This window comes from Malaclemys terrapin, chromosome 9 (genome assembly GCF_027887155.1).
Source record: "Malaclemys terrapin pileata isolate rMalTer1 chromosome 9, rMalTer1.hap1, whole genome shotgun sequence".
Taxonomy (NCBI): Eukaryota; Metazoa; Chordata; order Testudines; family Emydidae; genus Malaclemys; species Malaclemys terrapin.
The window spans coordinates 2,690,685-2,711,280 of record NC_071513.1 but is presented as its reverse complement, the minus strand read 5'-3'; the positions used below and the strand labels follow the sequence as shown (position 1 = coordinate 2,711,280).

At 41.2% G+C, this 20,596-nt stretch overlaps 1 protein-coding gene across 9 annotated transcripts in view; it reads left to right on the top strand.

Moving 5' to 3' along the window:
* Positions 1-18,120, top strand: part of KLHL13 (kelch like family member 13) — a 136,519-nt gene extending 118,399 nt beyond the window's left edge. For all 9 annotated transcript variants that reach the window (XM_054039802.1, XM_054039799.1, XM_054039798.1 and 6 more), the window contains 2 exons: positions 12,373-12,486; positions 15,058-18,120. In XM_054039802.1, the coding sequence (XP_053895777.1) occupies positions 12,373-12,486; positions 15,058-15,545 (602 nt within the window). In that variant the 3' untranslated portion in view covers positions 15,546-18,120. The remainder of the gene's footprint in view (positions 1-12,372; positions 12,487-15,057) is intronic.
* Positions 18,121-20,596: the final 2,476 nt, after the last annotated feature.

Genomic DNA, 20,596 nt, shown 5'->3' with positions numbered 1-20,596 from the left:
GAACTCCCAAACACTCCCCCCCTGCTCCTTGTCCCCTGACTGCCCCCTCCTGGGACCCCTGCTCCTAACTGCCCTCCAGAACCCCACCCCCTACCTAAGACTCCCTGTTCCTTGTCCCCTAACTGCCCCCTCCTAAGAACCCCCCCCCAACTGCCCCCCAGGACCCTACCCCCTACCTGTACCCTGACTGCCCAAAACTTTCTCCACTCCCCCCAAAAAGCCCCCCCCCGTTTCTTGACTGCCACCTCCAGAACCTTCCTGCCCCCTGACCTCCTTACCCTGCTGCTCAGAACAGGGTGTTGGGCTCTGTGCAGCCGAGCCGGACACGTGGCTGAGCTCCCCAGCACAACAAAACCCGGTCCCTGGCCCTGCACCACAAAACCCGGTCCCTGGCCCTGCACAGTGCTGCCGGACTGGGCTGCAAGGGAGCTGCCGGCTCAGAATGCAGGGCGGATCCGGCTCCTCTCCAGCTGCTCCTGAGTCCAGCCCGGGACTTCCCTGCAGCCCTCCCAGCCGCTCGCTCTGCTCTGCCGGGGGGAAATCCCGGACATTGTGAGTGCTTTACAAATTCCCCCCGGACGCTATTTTTAGCACAAAAAGGAGGACATGTCCGGGTAAATCCGGACGAATGGTAACCCTAGCTCACCCCCACCCTCACTCACTTTTCCAGGGCTGGGGCAGGAGGTTGAGGTATGGGAGGGGGTGAGGGCTCTGGCTGCGGGTGCAGACTCTGGGGTGGGGCCAGGGATGAGGGGCTTGGAGTGCAGGAGGGGGCTCAGGGTTGGGGTGCGGGGGGGGGGTATGGGCTCTGGCTAGTGGTGTGGGCTGTGGGATGGGGCCAGGGATGAGAGGTTTGGGGTGCAGGAGTGGGGCTCAGGGCTGCAGCAGGGGTTGGGGTGTGGGCTCTGCGAGGGGGTTCCGACCTGGGACAGGTGGTTGGAGTGTGGGATGGGGTTCGGGGTGCGGCTCAGGCTGGCCGTCGCTTACCTCAAGCAGTTCCTGGAAGCGGACGGCATGTCTAACTCCTAGGCGGAAGGGCCAGGGGGCTCTGCACTCTGCCCATGCCCGCAGGCGCCGCCCCCACAGCTCCCATTGACCACGGTTCCTGGCCAATGGGAGCTGCGAAGCCAGTGCTCAGGGCGGGGGCCGCCTGGGAGGCGGATATGCCAGCTGCATCCGGGAGCCGCATAGAGTTAGGGCTGGCAGAGAACCTGCTTTAGTGTGCCTCCCCCTCCTCCCCCCAATGCCGCTGACTGGACTTTTGGCGGCCTGATCAGCGGACCTTGGCAGTGCTGATCAGAGTCGCCAAGGTCCCTTTTCGACTGGTCGTTCCGGTTGAAAACCGGACACCTGGCAACCCTACTTTGCATCATCTCCACAGCTCTTTGATTTAATTGTGGGTTGTGGGAACTGATGCATTTAGAGATCAGACTTGCATGCTGGTGGAGAACTCGTTTGTAGGCTGATCATCTTTTCATGCATTGTGCTAGAAGCCAACAGTTTTTACCTCTTCCCTGAACGTGAAGGATTTAGACATTGGAACCATTTTGTGTTGGTGATTCCAGTTGACCTTGAGGAGAAATATTCTTCTTTTTTTTAAAGTACTTTTTACGTGCTAAGGGCCATGTCAAGATCTCACATGTAAAGTGGGTATCTCTACCTACAGTCTGCTATATAAACATCAAAGTCATAAAATCAGTCTCATACTTTCCCTGACTCCAATACAAAAACAACAAGGAGTCTGGTGGCACCTTAAAGACTAACAGATTTATTTGGGCATAAGCTATATGCATATAGCTATGCATCCGAAGAAGTGAGGTTTTTACTCACGAAAGCTTATGCCCAAATAAATCTGTTAGTCTTTAAGGTGCCACCAGACTCCTTGTTGTTTTTGTAGATACAGACTAACACGGCTACCCCCTGATACTTGACTCCAATACAGTGGTTTGAGTTGATCTAAGACACTGATTAGATTTGATATACATGAGACTGCTCATGTCAGTGTCAATACACAAAGTTGCAGCAATTGTATCAAAGCCTATCTTCTGTTAAACTGATGCAATTTTGTGTGTAGACCAGGGTTTGAATTTACAGAGAACACTGAACCTATCTCAAGCGCTAACATTCTGACCTAAATTTCCTCTGTAGTCTCAGTTTAAAACAGGAAATGAAGAATATTCTGTGTAACTTTTGTGTAGAAGTACTGTTAAACTGCTGCAGTGATTTCCATGTAGATCTGGCAAAGTGATTTTGATCCTTTGGCATGAAAAGCTCTGTATCAATGTTAGGTATTCTGGTTGCCTAGGATTTTGATTTGAGGACTGAAATATTCTGTTTTTCTTCCCATCAATTGCTATCCAACTCATGTTTCACTTTAATGTTTCCCTTCATAAAAACTGGCAGTCTAAAGATATGAAATCCAGTTTAGCTCTCTCCCCACCCTAAATAAAAAATCCTAACCTTTCATAAAACAGCCGGTTAAATGTGCATTGGAAAACTATTATGGAATTTGCCCTCTGTGATTCAAACTGATTTCAACTTCTTAGTTATTGTATTTGATATGAATTTCTGAAAACTTGAATTCAACTTTCTAAGGAGATCGGCTTTAAATATTAGCTCTCTATATGTTAAACTATCTCTAGTCAATTCTGTTGTGCTGACTGATTTACCATCCACTTAAGGCACAGCAGGCTCTAAGGGTCAGAGTTATTAAAATACATATCATTTTTTTTTTTTTTTTCAAAAAGTCTCCTTTAATCAATAATAAAAGGGATACTTCTATGGGGTCCTTCCGCCAAGGTACCCAAAACATTTCTCAAATATTTTAAGCTTATCAAAACGGTGTAGTGTTAGACATTTCTATGGTGACAAGTGTTTTTTGCTAGTGGTAAGATGATGATAGTAATTTAACAATGTATACTAGTACCCATTTGAAACCTTCAGAGGAAAGTTACCAGAACTGGAATTTGGTAAAGACCTCAAATACCATATGTTCCAAAATTGTAATGAGTTTCTTTCAGGCCTCATTTTCAAAACAGCAGAAATGCAGGGCTACATCTAATTTGAGCATAAAATTACCCCAATTGTGCATGGAAATTAGATATGGCTGGCTAAGTGGGGATGCTATCGGATAGAGAAGGGAAGCCAGAATCAAGGGAGAATACTCCAGGGAGCATATCTGTCGGAACAAACAGAGGAGGTGACCGAGAAAAGGAAGACTCCTAAGGAAAGAAAGTGTGGAATACAAATTGGGAGGTGCCTTACAGAAAAGTCTGAGGAATCAAAGGGTGTACAGACAATCTCCAATTAGGATAAATGCTGGTAGATTGATAATAGCAGGGGGGCCAACCTGTGGCTCCTTGCATAGCCACCAACTCCGGGGCTGGAGCTATAGATGCCAACTTTCCAATGTGCCAGGGAGTGCTCAGTGCTCAACCCACTGCTCTGCCCCAGGCCCTGCCCCCACTCCACCTCTTCCCCCGAGCCTGCCATGCCCTTGCTCCCACCACCACCAGAGCCTCCTGCGCACTGCATAACAGCTGATCGCGGCGGGTGGGAGGCGTGGGGAGGGAGCAGGAGGCATTGATTGGTGGGGCTGCAGGCAAGCAGGAGGCGCTGCAGGTTGGAGTGGGGAGAGCTGATGTGGGGCTGCTGACATACTAATGTGGCTCTTTGGCAACGTACATTGGTCAATTCTGGCTCCTTCTCAGGCTCAGGTTGGCCGCCCCTGCGTAATAGGCTCCCTTTCTTGGAAGACACATAAGGGTAGCCAGAGCTTGTTGGGAGAAAAGGTGGTTGAATTGTGAGACTCATGTGGCCTGACGGGCTGGGGTGGTGATACAGGTTAGATAAGCATCCTGCAGTTTCGATGGTTGTACTCAACATGTCCAAAACTCTAGAGATTCTGGGTTCTCCAATAACTAGTTTTATATGCAGTCTTGTGAGTAGGATCTTGTGTGCTTTCATATGTATTTTTAAGTGTACTGTTACAAAACATCATCTTGTATTGATATCAAGTCATGATACAACACGGGGGTAGAGAATACTGGATTTTCATGAGAGAACATAAAAGAGCAGCATGGAAATTTCAGTTGAGGCCCAGTTAAATAAAGAGATTCATATAAAAACAAAATAAGTCACCAGAATTGGATTGGAACACCAGCGATGTGACAGCGGAGAAAGCAGTGGTATTCAATTTGTTTATTCAGAGAATTGTCCTTGTAAAATGTATAAATGGTGGTAACAACCATAAAACCCCTCCGTAGTATCCAGCTGGGTCACTCTGCGACAGTAACTCTCCTACCAAAGAGAATGCTGCACGAGAGATCCTTTCAGCGTGCTAGTAGGAGGAGTAACCGTGTTTGTAAGGGAACCATTGCTATCCTATATTTGTGAAAAAGATGCAGCACTTTATAAGAACAGGCCATACACTCTCCTCTCTGACAGGATGATCAAATGAAAATCCTACAAGTGGGAACAAAGTAAAGTTCCATTTCCCAGTCCTGGAACACCCATGGACGGGTACAATATGTCTACAGTGCATCTGGGGGTGAGCCTCCCAGCCCAGGTCCACAGACTTGTGCTAGTAGGGCATGTGCTAAAATAGCCATGTAGATGTTCTCACTTGGGATGGAGCTTGGACTCTCAGGCTCACCCCAGCCCCCTAGACTTGAGCGTAAGAGCTGTAGCCTGAGCTGCAATGTCTACGCAGCTATTTTTAGCATGCTAGCTTGAGTCCCGGTAACACAACTCTTGCTCTGGGCTATGAGGCTCACTCCCAGATGCACTGTATACGTGCTCTGGGTGCTCCCATAACACAAGTAAACAATAGCAATACATCTGGGGAGAGAGAGCTCAGTGGTTTGAGCATTGGCCTGTAAACTCAGGGTTGAGAGTTCAGTCCTTGAGGGGGCCACTTAGGGATCTGGAGCAAAATCAGTACTTGGTCCTGCTAGTGAAGGCAGGGGGCTGGACTCGACTCGATGACCTTTCAGGGTCCCTTCCAGTTCTATGAGATGGGTATCTCAAGACTCATTCGAAGCTATTGGGACAAAACTGATAAATGTCTACATGCTGCACAAACAATACCACAGGTGGCCATGTGAAAATACAAGCAGAGTTGCATAATTTGGGACTGCTCCAGGTGTGCCTTTTGAAGTATGTATTCCTTTAATTCTATCAAAAAGATATTCTGGGCTGTTTTATGGGATACATGCTGGTAAAAAGTTCCTCTGCTCCAATATAACAAAACCTAATGGGATCACTCAAGCTTTTGAGAGAGAGAGAGAGAGAGAGAAGGAAACCTTCTCAATCTATTTAGAATGTACCAGTCTAGTTACTAAATTACCTTCAAGAGAGACTCTCTCATGTATGGTATGTACTATATCTGCTTTCAAGAGACACTGTCATCTTACTGGGGGTGGGGCGGGGGGGGGGCATTGATAGACTAATTTTAAAAAAAAAATCCTTTTTTGACAAACACCTTTAAATAGTATGTGCTATAATTTTTTTAAAAAATATTTTTTCTGATGCCTTATTGAGGTTTATATGGGCCTTGTTATCTAGGGAGAAACTGACAGACTGTGCATGGAAAACAGTGAATCTGACTATAGGCAATGTAAAAAATCCTGAAAAATAGGTAACTTCTGTTAGTTGTGATAATCTTAGAAGTTAGTTGTGAGTGTAGCATCCACAAGATTTTCAGTCAGAGTTATGATCTTCAAGTTTATAGTCTTCATCTCAAAAATGAACACTGCAGCTACATAGCTGATCAAAAATTAAGGATTTTATAACTGACAATAGTCTGTTCTCAAACCGGCAATTCTTTTATAACTTTGTATGAACCATAATATTGTACACTAGCTTCTGCATGCTGTATCTGCTGTCCCCTGTCCTAACTTGCCTGTGCGTCCTCATCTGTAGATCTTCCCTCCAGTTGGTGTGGGATGTACAGCTGTCTGGTGTGTTGGAGGCAGAAGAATGAAGTGATGTGGCCATCAGTTGAATTTTTGGTTCTTGCTAGGTCATCTGCGACTTTTTTTTTTAGTTACTTAGTCCATAGTATGCTTAGTATTTTACTAGAACTTGCTTTGTTTTTTGAATATTTTTTTTCCAGAATACCAAGAAATGCCAGGAAAAAACTTTACATATTGTCCATATGTTCACATTGTTGGGCCAATGAAATTGGTAGTGTTGATCCACTACTAGGAAGTAAACAGTCAAATTAACAGGGTGGATTGATTTAAATCATGGATTTTAATTGTGATTTAGATCAGCAAGCAGTTAACTTTGATTTAAATCATCAATTTTAATTACATTTTGCATTTGTACTTAGTTATTTTCCTAAAGAAAGATGATTCTCATTGGTGGTAACCATTAAAACGTGATGTATTGCAACGAAATATAGCCTTTATGTTAAATTTGGTGCTGCTTTTTGCAAATCAGGAAGACACGCTATATCTATACACTTTTATTTGAGCAGTTATGTAGCTTAACTCACATCCTTAATTTTACATGTTTATTATACTAGAAAACGGTGAATAATTCATTTCTTGTTTACTAGATGGTTAATTTTTTTACTTGTGCAATGTGTCCAGTTCTATTTGGATGGAAATTCAAACACAATTAAAAATGCAAAAAAGCAGCATTTTAAAGTTATTTATTTTTTTAGTTAAATAAAACTACCTTAAATGCCCTGGATACATAAGAAAAAAGTTGATCAAAAATTATTAAAACATGTTTTACATTTAAAAACTAACTGATTTACGAAGTAAAGGAACTATTATCTACAGTTAGTGAACCAAAGTGATTGTTTCTTGTCATCATGTCCTTCCAGATCTTAGAACTAGTAGATCTCATAGATTGGAAGAGGAATACAAGCTGTTTTGCTTTTTTCAACTTCCTATTGATTTTTAACTTTCAATTATTTCAGTTCAATTATTAATTCATTCAATCAACTGAAATGAAAATGTTCTCCCTGAACCTACAGATGAGGTTACTGCTCTCAAAAGCGCATTTAGCATATCAGGAAACTCTGGATCCAGGTGCTTAGCCCTTGGCTTCCACCAGTTCAGTGCTTTGATTTTCTTTAAAACTTTGGTGGTAAAAATATACTGCTTAATTTTTTTAATGTAAGTTAAATTATTTTAATCGATTTGAGTAAGTTTAGACCTTAACGTAGGTTGTCATAACTTCAAATTTAAATTTAAGTACATTTGTTTTTAAAAATAAACCTGCATTTAATTTAAATAAAATTGGATTTAAATTACAATATATATATTGATTTTTATCCTCCCTGCAAGATAACTGTCGCTCCATTTGGAGAACAGGCAAAATTGGAATGGAAGGATGTTTATCTAGCAATAGGCAGGGGGTGGAGTTACCTACGTCAAAGCCAAGAAGTTGCAATATTTCATTTCCATTCTTGGAACTCCTTAACAGAAAGTAAATGTAGACATTGAGAACCAAAATATTTTTGGCTCCAGATATGAACAGTTTTATCACTGACGACATCTTAGTCTCATGCATACACATGTTGCTGCATCCATTGATGACTGTTAACTTTTGTATTTCAACGACTTGGCTTAACTTAAATATTATTTAACCAACCCAAAAGTCACTTAACAATTTTATTGTTTATCACAACTTTAATAAATTGTGATATGCTATAGCATAATTGATAATATTTACCTTATTTATAAATTAATTTTGTTCCATATTTTTGGTCCATTTAACAGACATCAAAATGTTTGGCACAACTGGCAGCATCTATTCAAGAGATTGATATTAAAACAGCAGATGCATTTCAGGTCAAGACTATTGGTATTTCCTCATTTTCATAAACACTAAATTAGCTCACAAATTATACCTGTAAATCAAGTTCGCAGCTTTTTGTGAAAGAAATGGAAGAGGGATGGGTTTTGTCTTTTTTCTGTCCTCCAACAATGACTTCTTGTGCTATGGCCTTGTCAGACCTCACAAAGTATGCAGAGTTGACTTGGACAGTACTTGGATGAGAAATGTCCAAGGAAAATCCAGGATGCAACTGGAAATAGGGACTTGTGTGAGTAATTTAATAGCTGCCACTTTCCTTCTGAGTTCTTGCTGAATCGGTTGTTCAGCACACTGTTCAGGGTATTGTCATTGGAAGTGTCATCAGTCCTAAGGTAGTGATGAATTTTTGTTTAGGGAGCTGCATTCTGTGCTGAGCTTCCTGGTGGGTGGGTGTATGGGTGTGTGTGAGAGAGACAGTGAGAGATGCCCCTTTTTGCTAGATTCCCTTTGCTAAAGTGCACTTTGGAAGTACTCTCAAATTCAGAATTACTGAGACAGCTATATCTTGTCCTTAGAAATTGTCCCTAAGGATTTTTTCAGACAATTGAAAATAACCTGTGTGCTTGTTTTAAAAATAATAACCAGAAAAATTAAATAGTCCTTTTATAGTCCTTGTATCATGGTACTGAGATACTGAGTCACACAATAGATTCCTGCCAGCACTGCAGCTGTCAAACTTTTAGAATGTCAAGATTCTCAGACTTTCAATTTTATATATTTGTGTGTCATGCCGATGACATGAGATGACAGACTTTAAAATTAACCCTGGCCCATCACACCAGTTTGGGAGTTTCAGTACTTGTCTAAGACTGAATAAAAGCAAGTCCTAGGGTAACATTTAATCTCTGAAAACTGAAGACATTTGTAGTCGGTATATACAAAATGTGATTCAGTTCTCTGACAACAGAGTTAGCTAACCTGACCTGATTTATTTAAAATTAAGAGGTTTAATTTGCTTTCAAGACAACAGGAGTTTTAACGTTATAGGTTGCTACACCATGCATTGTAGTCAAACTATATTGCTCCCTCTTAAGTCTCTGGTTACATCTCTTCTCAAGCTGCTATTCTGAATACCAAGTATCAGGGGGTAGCCGTGTTAGTCTGTATCTACAAAAACAACAAGGAGTCTGGTGGCACCTTAAAGACTAACAAAATAAATGCCCAAATAAATCTGTTAGTTTTTAAGGTGCCACCAGACTCCTTGTTGTTATTCTGAATACCTCATTCATATCCTTTTCCCGGGACCATGTCTGTGCCTTTCGTAAGGCTCCTAAATCTGGAACTCCCTTTCTGACCCCATCCTGTTTCCAAGTACCTCCTCTAAACTCTCCACCAAGGAAACTTAAACTATGGTTTCTTTTTAAATTATTGTACTGTTCTCAGATGCCTGCATTACTTTCACAAGCAACCAAGTGCTAGTATTTTTGCCCTTGACGTCTTACAGTTTGAATATTCCCTTAGTCCTCAACAAGGCAGATTGATTTATATCAGTGATTTAATTCAGCAGCAGGAAATCTTGATAACAATAATCAATTTTAATCTTGTTTTTCATTTATCAGAGGGGTAGCCGTGTTAGTCTGAATCTGTAAAAAGCAACAGAGGGTCCTGTGGCACCTTTGAGACTAACAGAAGTATAGGGAGCATAAGCTTTCGTGGGTCAGAACCTCACTTCTTCAGATGCAGAACCTCACTTCTTGCATCTGAAGAAGTGAGGTTCTGACCCACGAAAGCTTATGCTCCCTATACTTCTGTTAGTCTCAAAGGTGCCACAGGACCCTCTGTTGCTTGTTTTTCATTTGTACTTTTTATTTGCCTAAAGAAAGGTTGATTCTCATTGTTTTTAATTTGGTACTACTTTTTGCTAACCAGGAGGATATACTACAGCAGTTGTATAATTTGACATATACTTATTCAGATTCTTAATTTTTACTTTGTTAGAAAATAGTTAATTATGCATTCTTATTTCCTAGATGATTAAGTATTTACTTGTGATTTCTGTCAAACTGCATTTAGATGGAAATTGAAATTCAATTAAAATGCACAAAAATAATAAAGTGGCTTATTAATAAAACTATCTTAAATATCCTGGATACATGAGGAGAAAAGCGAGTATATGAAAACGTTTTGCCTTTAAAACTGATTTATTAAACAAGGAAAGTATTATCAATAATTAGTGAATTGACGTGATTGTTTCTGGTCACCATGTCATTAAAGATTTTGGAACTAGTAGATCTCATCCTCTCTCACCTTATTTTTATTCATAGTAACAGGAAAACAAACTTTCATGCTTTTTCATTTGGTTTCCCAACTCTGAACGAATGAATAATTTAACTGAACTAGTTGAATAAACTGAGATGAGTGAAATACGAGTCAAAGCTTTTGATACAATCTCCCACAGTATTCTTGCCAGCAAGTTAAAGAAGTATGGGCTGGAGAAATGGACTATAAGGTGGATAGAAAGCTGGCTAGATCGTCGGGCTCAGTGGGTAGTGATCAACAGCTCCATATTTAGTTGGCAGCCGGTTTCAAGTAGGGGCCGGTTTTGTTCAGTATCTTCATTAATGATCTGGAGGATGGTGTGGACGGCACTCTCAGCAAGTTTGCAGATTACACTAAACTGGGAGGAGTGGTAGATACACTGGAGGGTAGGGATAGGATACAGAGGGACCTAGACAAATTAGAGGATTGGGCCAAAAGAAACCTGATGAGGTTCAACAAGGACAAGTGCAGAGTCCTGCACTTAGGACGGAAGAATCCCATGCACTGCTACAGACTAGGGACCGAATGGCTAGGCAGCAGTTCTGCAGAAAAGGACCTAGGGGTTACAGTGGATGAGAAGCTGGATATGAGTCTACAGTGTGCCCTTGTTGCCAAGAAGGCTAACGGCATTTTGGGCTGTATAAGTAGGGGCATTGCCAGCAGATGGAGGGACGTGATCATTCCCCTCTATTCAATATTGGTGGGGCCTCATCTGGAATACTGTGTCCAGTTTTGGGCCCCACTCTACAAGAAGGATTTGGAAAAATTGGAAAGAATCCAACGGAGGGCAACAAAAATGATTAGGGGGCTGGAGCACATGACTTATGAGGAGAGGCTGAGGGAACTGGGATTGTTTATTCTGCAGAAGAGAAAAATGAGGGGGGATTTGATAGCTGCTTTCAACTACCTGAAAGGGGGTTCCAAAGAGGATGGATCTAGACTGTTGTCAGTGGTACCTGATGACAGAACAAGGAGTAATGGTCTCAAGTTGCAGTGGGGGAGGTTTAGGTTGGATATTAGGAAAAACTTTTTCACTGGGAGGGTGGTGAAGCACTGGAATGGGTTACCTAGGGAGGTGGTGGAATCTCCTTCCTTAGAGGTTTTTAAGGTCAGACTTGACAAAGCCCTGGCTGGGATGATTTAGTTGGTGTTGGTCCTGCTTTGAGCAGGTGGTTGGACTAGATACCTCCTGAGGTCCCTTCCAACCCAGATATTCTATGAAATAGCTTCTGCAGTTGCAGAGAAAATATCAAAAGCTGGTTTGTCACTTCAACAGACTCTGGTTCCAAGTGTTTAGCCAGTGACTTCCACCAGTTCAGTGGTTTGAAGTTTCTTTAAAACTTCAGCAACAAACATGTACTTCTTGAATATTATTTTTATTTAAATTATCTTACTATATTTTATTAAGTTTAGGCCTTAACACAGGTCATCATAATTTTAATTTTAAATAGGTTTATTTTTAAAAAAAATTGCATAAACGGAGCCCTGTTCCCACACACAGCTGCCTTTAAGTCAGTAAGGCCCTACATAGTTTTCTTTGCATGCTTGGATCCTGGAAGCAATTTGGGTTAGACCTGTAGTCTTTTTTGTAAGTGCCATGCACTTCTGTGGTGCTGTATAAGTTGTAAATAGCAGCCACTACAAAAGGTGGTACCACATTCCCAAATCAAGAATTCATGTGTCAGGTGTCCTTTCAGGCAAGCTTTGAGTGAGTGGCATAATGGGATGCTAATGCAGTAGGTAGAACACAAACTGGGTCTATATCCATATGTGCCTGGGTGGGACACTTTTAAAGAAATGTGACTAACACAGGTCCTTCTGATTCCCTAATGCTTTCATCCTCTTAGACATATTTAAAGTTTGCTTCATATCAGTTTGCACCCGATGCTGGAAGGGTTGTATGAGAAGGAGGATTAGAAAATCAGTTATACCTAATTTTATTTTCACTTTTTTCAAGCACACCACAGTGTGTACAGAGCAAGATAAATTAAAGCTGTGGCAGGCTAAGCAGCAACTGTATTGAATGCAAACCAGGGGAAACAATTGGGCAAGAGTTCTTTTTCTTCTGCACCTGTGGGACAGAAAACGTATAGGCTATTCGAGGATATCTTTAACTACACGGAGTACCTGAACGTATCTCTGAAACTTTCTTATATGAAGAACACATTTTTCATTGGTATATTGTCTATTTATGAATGTATTAATTTCACTACTACTGCACTCAAAATCAAATTACCATGCTAAATTCAAGCACTCTTGTTTTTGTTTTGTTTTTAACAGCCACAGTGGAATGTTACAATCCAAGAATGAATGAATGGAGCTATGTTGCAAAAATGAATGAGCCCCACTATGGTCATGCTGGAACGGTGTATGGGGGATTAATGTATATTTCAGGTAAACCTTTCTTATAAGTTTATGAACAAAATCCACCACACATGAGGCATATTGGCTCCATACTTGTTCCTACTCCAGTGGGTGAAGAAAGATTAAAAGAAGTGTTCTCAGATATAAAACATCTGCATGTTTCAAACAGTGATTCATAGCTTCATACAAAGTTAGTCAAATAACATATACTTATTAAAATCTCTAAAAGAACCATTTTAGATAAAAATACCGCAGTTGTTAGATACTTATTTTAAACATCTCTAATTTGCAATGCTCACTAGAACATCTTAACCTTCAATGCTGCATTTTTATGAACACAAACACTCATATAGTTGTCATATAGAATTCGTCATTTTGCCCTTAGATAAATAGTTACCTCACTAAGGATTGGAAAGGTTAGCTAATGCTACAAATACTGAGATAAGTGTCAACTTATGAAAGACGAAGTTGGAAGGATTTTAAGATTAATCACAGTACACCTCTACCCCGATATAATGCAACCCAATACAACATGAATTCGGATATAACGTGGTAAAGCAGCGCTCCCGGGGGGGGGGGCGGGGCTGCGCACTCCGGCGGATCAAAGCAAGTTCAATATAACGCAGTTTCACCTATAACACGGTAAGTTTTTTGGCTCCCGAGGACAGCATTATATCGGGGTAGAGGTGTATGTGAGTGGTGTCTTTACTTCTTTCACTACTTCTCTGTTGCTGTGCCTCTGAAAGGTGATAATGTAATGCATGCTGTTCAAATCAGGAGCCGTAGTTATTCCTGAGAAAGCAAGTTCTCCGGTCTCCCAGATAATTGTTCTCCTTTGAAGGGAATTCCATGCCAAGTCAATAAATGGTCCCACCTGACCTACTCTGATTTCACATGCTTTTCATGGGTAGTGGCATTTAGTAGGCTCCATGCCCACATTTTTGCCTCATGCTTGTTCTAAATAACACTTGGCTCAGAATTTCCACTGACCTCAGAGAAGGACACTTCCTTTTTTTTAGCGATAGTGCAGTTGAAATGAGTGCATTATGCACTCAGGGTCACTGGCCTACTATTAAAGTTTACAAACTTATGTAAATGTCCCATTTACACTTCTGTTTGTAGGAAGCGATCTGAGAAGCAGGTAAGTTGCCCCTGAAATTTGCGCTGTTTGAGGGTATGTCAAAGTTGCTGTTCAACATCAGCTGAGGTGGCAGCAGTGATATGACTTGAAAGTGAGTAAGTACTGCTTGGAAATGGGTCAAATGGAACAAAAATCCTTCCCCAGGCAGCTCTGTTCATTTCACTCAAAGCCACCACTGCTGGTTCCGCAGCTGATGTCACAGTACCTCTGATATGCTCTTGACAGAGGTGCTCTTCGGATGGAGCTTACACTTGGACAGGTGTCTGTCACTAGAGAGCAGGTAAAAGGGATGCTAATTTACACTTGTAAATTGTCTGTCAGATTGGGACCACGAGCAGGGACAGTGTGCTCACTTTTCTCAGAACTGTTGCTGGTTCTTTAATTTCAAGAGCTTGAAATAAATGAAAGTGGGGGAAAGTTTGCCAAATCAGAAAGTGTAAAATGGGAAAGGAATACAACTATTTTCTCTCTTTTAAAAGATTCATATAAGCAATGGAGAATTAGTCAGAGAGCCAAGTTGCCTCTCTCAGATCCACAACTAGAGAGGGACCTTAGCACATGTATATCTCACAGTTCAGTTCAGAGGGAGGGCTCAGCTGCCTCTGAGGAACAGTACTCTCCCCTCTTCAAGACCCAGCAGAATCCTCTTCACATAGTCCAAATTCTGTGTTGGCAAAAAGGTAGAAACTGGGTGATTTGTAATGAGGAATGGACAGGATATAGATGGAGCCAAGGGAGATGCACGTTTTCCCCAGCACCATCTATGGCTACATGGTGCTTACTCAGAAAAGAGAATACAACCCGGGGCTATATTATCTTGTTGATTGAGCCATTCCCCCAGAATTCCCGGGTGCGGCCACACTCGTGGAGCGTCCCTACTAATGCAGGTGCCATGGTGTGGAGATGTGTGTGCTCCACACCAATGTTTCTGGTCTCCCATATCTATATCCTTGGGCTGTGGTTCTCAACCAGGAGTACGTGTACCCCTGGGGGTACGCAGAGGTCTTCCAGGGGGTACATTAAGTCATATTTGCCTAGTTTTACAACAGGTTACGTAAAAAGCACTAGAAAAGTCAGTACAAACTAAAATTTCATACAGACAATGACTTGTTTATACTGCTCTATATACTCGACACTGAAATGTATGTACAATATTTATATTCCAATTGATTTATTTTATAAATATATGGTAAAAATGAGGCAGCAATTTTTCAGTAACTGTGCTGTGACACTTTTGTATTTTTGTCTGATTTTGTAAGCACATAGTTTTTTAAGGGAGGTGAAACTTGGGGTACGCAAGACCAGTCAGCCTCCTGAAAGAGGTACAGTCGTGTGGAAAGGTTGAGAGCCACACTCGTTGGAGATCTTCTAGAATTAGTTGAAATACTGTTACATTTTTGCTATGACTTGTGTTTACTCCAGGGTCAATATTACTTTGATTTCTTTCCATCTTTCTATAGGCGGAATTACCCATGATACTTTCCAAAAAGAACTTATGTGCTTTGACCCCGACACAGACAAATGGACTCAGAAGGCTCCAATGACAACAGTCAGAGGTCTGCACTGCATGTGTACTGTTGGAGACAAGCTTTATGTTATTGGCGGAAATCACTTTAGAGGAACAAGTGATTATGATGATGTTCTAAGCTGTGAATATTATTCACCCACCCTAGACCAGTGGACTCCAATTGCTGCTATGTTACGTGGGCAAAGTGATGTTGGGGTTGCTGTCTTTGAAAATAAAATCTACGTTGTTGGAGGGTACTCTTGGAATAATCGTTGTATGGTGGAAATAGTCCAGAAATACGACCCGGAAAAGGATGAGTGGCACAAGGTCTTTGACCTCCCAGAATCACTTGGTGGCATTCGAGCCTGCACTCTGACAGTTTTCCCACCAGAAGACAACACAGGGTCACCTTCTAGAGAGTCACCTCTTTCGGCACCTTAAAAAAAAATCCTTTGACTTACGGTGTTGTGGTAATACCTTTGCACTGCATCATGGAGTGTCTCATTTTTCTTCAGTAGTATCTGTTAGGCTTAGCCTACAGCAATTGGTACAGTTACTGAGGGAGAAAAAAAGACTTTGACATTACTTGTGCTGTTTGTTTGGCCTAGAATGTTTATTGAGTGGTTAACAAAGATTATGGAAAAATGTACTCAACAGAGCCAAATCTTTAACAAGTGAGAAACAAGATATTGTCTATAAAATATATGAATTAGGTACGTTTTTAATGTTGTGTATTGGGTGTGAGGTACCTTGCAACTTACATTAGGAAGCCCAGTAAGTCAAATTGGAAGGGGTTGCAGTGAACGTGTAATTATGTTCACTAAACTTCATATTTGAAAGTCTTTCTTCCTTTCATCTTTGATTGCAGATTTTAAAGGGAGGCAGCCTGCACCCATGTGAACTCTGACAAAAGGTTGCCAGCAGGCCTGAGCTACCTCCCTCTTTTCACAGAGTATTTTTGACATATCTCTTTACTGCCCAGCGGGGTGGGTGCTTTAAGAGCATATGGAGTTTCTTAGGCAGACAGGAGAAATCAAATAATAATTTAAAAAATATTAATATTATGCAACAGGTGGACCCTGTATAGGCCCGGGGTTTTTTAATAACGTATATTGAGGGTTTTTTCCCTGACTCAATTAAGTGACACTTCAAACAGAAGACTTAAAATGTTTGGGCTTTTTAACTTTTGGTCTCTTCCCCCTCCCCCACACACCCAGTAATCCGCTTCTGCTTGTAAGGGAGCCTAAACTATTAATAAATTGGAATTCAGTACAGTTGTATGACCTGTTGTATGCCTGTATTGAGTTATGTGGATAAGGGCTAGAAATGTTAATTCAAGCCACTACATTTGACCAAATTGTTCCTTCAGATCAAATTTAATCTAATTTTTCTCCTTTGCTGTTGAGATAACTTACATATTACATGTCCTTTGTATAGTCTCAGTTAATAAGGTTATTTAGCACAAAGTGCAGCTTCAGCAGGAGAGCTGCTGTTTGCTCAGTGAACTCAGACTACCATGTTTTACCTTCTTTTGTTCAATAAAACTTTTAACTGCAATTATTCAGCCTAAGATACCTCATTAATGTTACTTGGATCTTCTTCTTCTGCTCACTGTTGCCAGGGATACACATTGCGTATATCTGTGTGGGTAGATTAATTTGCTAGGAAACCAATGCACAAGTGGTCTCGAATGGGTACTTTGACCTACTTTCAAGGAACTATTTTGGCCATACTTGTCTATTGTAATTTTAAGGACTGAAAATGTGGAAATAATATCTGAACAATTGTGCATAGAGTGAGCTAATATTTAAATGTTCAGCAGTACAAATGTACTAGACTTATTGGTTCCAACATAATAATTTGCTTCTGAATACGTTTTTTTTTAAAGTTCTGGTTTTAAATCAAATTAAATTAAAATGCAGGGCAAATAATTGCAAATGTTAGTCAGTTTTGATTATCTAAACCCCAAATCCTCATTATTGTTTTTGGCTTTCCATTATAAAAAGCACAAGAATTTGTACTAATTGCTAGCAATCACGGTGGCTTTTGCAGACATCTGGAGATGGTTGTTTACATTATTTAACTTATTTTATTATGGTATCTATTGCCAGTTACAATATCAATCTCAGTAGCATGCTCTCAGCATAAGTGTTCTTTTCCACGTTTTTCCACTATAACAGTATTGGGTTTGAACCCTAAATCTTCTAACATCTGGTGTTTGTTTTTCTCTGATGGAATTTAATTGGTCATGTGTCCTTCACTCATTATTCAAATGTACTTTTATCACAGGTTTCATATTTTAACATTATTTTGCTTAAAAGCAAAGTGGATCTTCCTAAAAACATTTTCTAACTCTGAGCTAGTTATGTTGAGTTGCTACAGGTGATCCTGTATGGAAATGAAAGATTGAATGCTCTTGGGAAATATTTGACCTATTGAAGATCAAATTTTACATAGGTAAAATATTTTGTTCCACTCATAGGAGACAGAAGATAAGAAAATATTGCTGTCACTAATGCAGATATTTAACATACTTTACCTATTTTTAGATTAAATGCCAACTCTAGAGAACTATTGTGAACATAAAACCCAGAGGCCTGTATCATATTTACTTTATTTTTCAACGAGAAAAGAAATCTTCCTCCTAGAAAGAGAAACAGCAACTCATTTTGGATGATTCAAGTATGTTTTTGGTTTCTGAATCCTTAGGGTCCACTTCTTGAAAGTGGATCTTAGCCCCTGATGGTCTGCACTCTGAAGATGCTGATGGTGGAAAGACCCTTTGGAGATATCTTCCTGAAGGTTAGAAGAGGAAGTCTATCAGCTTCCCTGTCTGAGAGCAGCCAGGTAACTGGAACATGGCAACTCTTTCAGTTTTAGGCATTCTTTTTAATGACAAAATGTTAGCTATAATCCTTAAATGCAACGTGCTTGTGTTGAATTTCTGCACCAATGCTGGATGTATATGGGATAATGGATTAGATTTGTCCTTAAATAAAATGCTTCTCCTTTTGAATTTTTTTCCTGTTATTTTTATGGCTAAAGAATTCCACCACACAATGAAATTATTTCAGATCAATTCACCAGGATTTAAGAGTAAATCTCAAAGACTCAATGGAGATGGCAAATTGTTTTTCTTTCGTGGTGTGCTGTTGAATAACTTGACACTGACTGCATCTCTTTTCATGATAACCCAAGAGACCCTCAATCTGTGAATCTAGGGGTCCGTTTATACTTGCCTCCGGGTCCGGCGGTAAGCAATCGATCTTCTGGCATCGATCCCGGAAGTGCTCGCCGTTGATGCCGGTACTCCTGCTCGGCGAGAGGAGTACGCGGAGTCGACGGGGGAGCCTGCCTGCCCCGTCTGGACCTGCGGTAAGTTCGAACTAAGATAGTTCGACTTCAGCTATGTGAATAATGTAGCTGAAGTTGCGTATCTTAGTTCGGGGGGGGGGGGTAGTGTGGACCAACCCTAGAAGGAATTATGGAAAGCTACTTCCAGGAGAAGGATATTAACCCTCCACTTTTAGGAAGGTTGCTTTCGTGGAGCAATTGTGAGCTATCCTGGCATAAAATGCTCACAGTACACCGATGATGCCCAACTCCTTTACATCAGTTGTTAACAGTAACATCTTCTAATTGTCGCAGGACGGGAATTGAATGCAAAGTTGATACTTACCCTGATTTGGATGCAAGGGATGTTAAGGGGACAGCTGGAAGAGCCATGGTAACCTCCAACATTCAAAGGCCAGAGGTGTCTGTCTTCCAACCATTAAGGCAGTTTGTAATCTCAGGGTCGATCTGGACTTCTGTCTTGGTTCCCAAACAGCAGCTGTTGCTTTTGTCCATTTACAGCTGGTCAGGAGACTGTCGCTATCCTCTCAGAAGCCACACGTTTGACTTCCAGGCTTGACTGCTGCAATGTGCCATACGTTGTCCCAAAGCCATTCCGGATTTCATTTGTTGCTTTGAATAAATTGTGGTGTTGCTGTACTGTGTTTACAGTTTGACGGGTTTTTTTTTTTGAAGATGTATGCTTACTAGTTGTCTTATTGTAGCCTCTCCTTCCCATCTTATTCTAAATAGTCATCCCCTATTCCACTGATGTCTACTCTTTTTGTTCTAGCCTAACCACTGGTTCATGTGAGAAATGTCCTTTGCCGGGAGAGGTTAACCCGTGTCCAAGGTACTGTCTGCCTTGTTTCTGAGTTAAGACAGAGCTCACATATGTTTATAATTCTCTTAATACTTCTATGTTTTCTGTTTCTAGAAGGTGCACCAAAATTTGTAAAAATGTAATGACTTGCCTAATTTAGGAAGGACTGAAGGGCAAAATGCACCATTACTGATAAGTAACAACTCACTGTTTTCCTAGGAATAAACTTTGGAAAGTTAATGAGTCTGATCATAGCACAACTTTCAGACACTCGGAAGTCAGCTGTGTGAGACCAGTAGTCTTGACTCAACATTACTGACAGTGTTTCTTGAAAAGCAGATATTTGCTTATCTTACTGCGGGGAAAAATACTGAGTCATACTCCACTGGCTTGCACCTTGCATAGTAAATCACGCCTATACAAGGTGAATGTAGTCTGCTCCCCGCCTTGTAGAGGTGTAGAATCTATGCACGAATCAGGCCCACTGCTTTCCAGTGCTTTCCATTTTCAAAGCACTTTACAGCTGTTGGTTTCTTTCTACTTAAGCACTGTGTAGTTCCCACTTAGCCGCAAGAGAATGATAGTTCTTAAAGCGTAGCTGTTGTCAGAAAACGTCTATGTAAAAATACAACGTTTTTATGTTTAAGGAGAAAATCTGTGGACTGGACAGTTATATCAGTTATGCTTGGTGACAGAAATAAGCTTTGTTTCTTCTTACTCATGTCAGTACTGCAGAACCAGTATAGCGATGGAAAAGTGAGCCTGGTCTGGGAATCAGACCTTTTCTGCTTGGCTGCCACTGCCGACTCATGTGACTTTTGGCATTTACTCTCCCGGTACATCTTTACCCCTGCTGCAAGTTAGGGCTCATGTCCACCTCCTCACAGGAGTCTGGTGAGGTCTAATGGTTGTAAACTGCCTCAAGTCCTCCAGAGAAGGACACAAAGCAGGTGGTTAGTTAGCGGGGTGATATTTTTGGACACAAAGCAGGTGGTTAGTTAGCGGGGTGATATTTTTGGACACAAAGCAGGTGGTTAGTTAGCGGGGTGATATTTTTGGACACAAAGCAGGTGGTTAGTTAGCGGGGTGATATTTTTGGACACAAAGCAGGTGGTTAGTTAGCGGGGTGATATTTTTGGTTTATTTCATCCATCAGCAGGGTTAAGTGAACTTAGTACCTTATTTTTCAGCCCCCATTCTCAGTGTAATCCCATTTGTCTTCCACTACACTCACTATTTCTGGAGTACCATGGAGAATACCACAGTAGCCTCACGTTTCCATCTTCAACAAAATGTTTTGCCTAGTTTCTTCTGTTTGTAAAGATGCTGCCGGTTA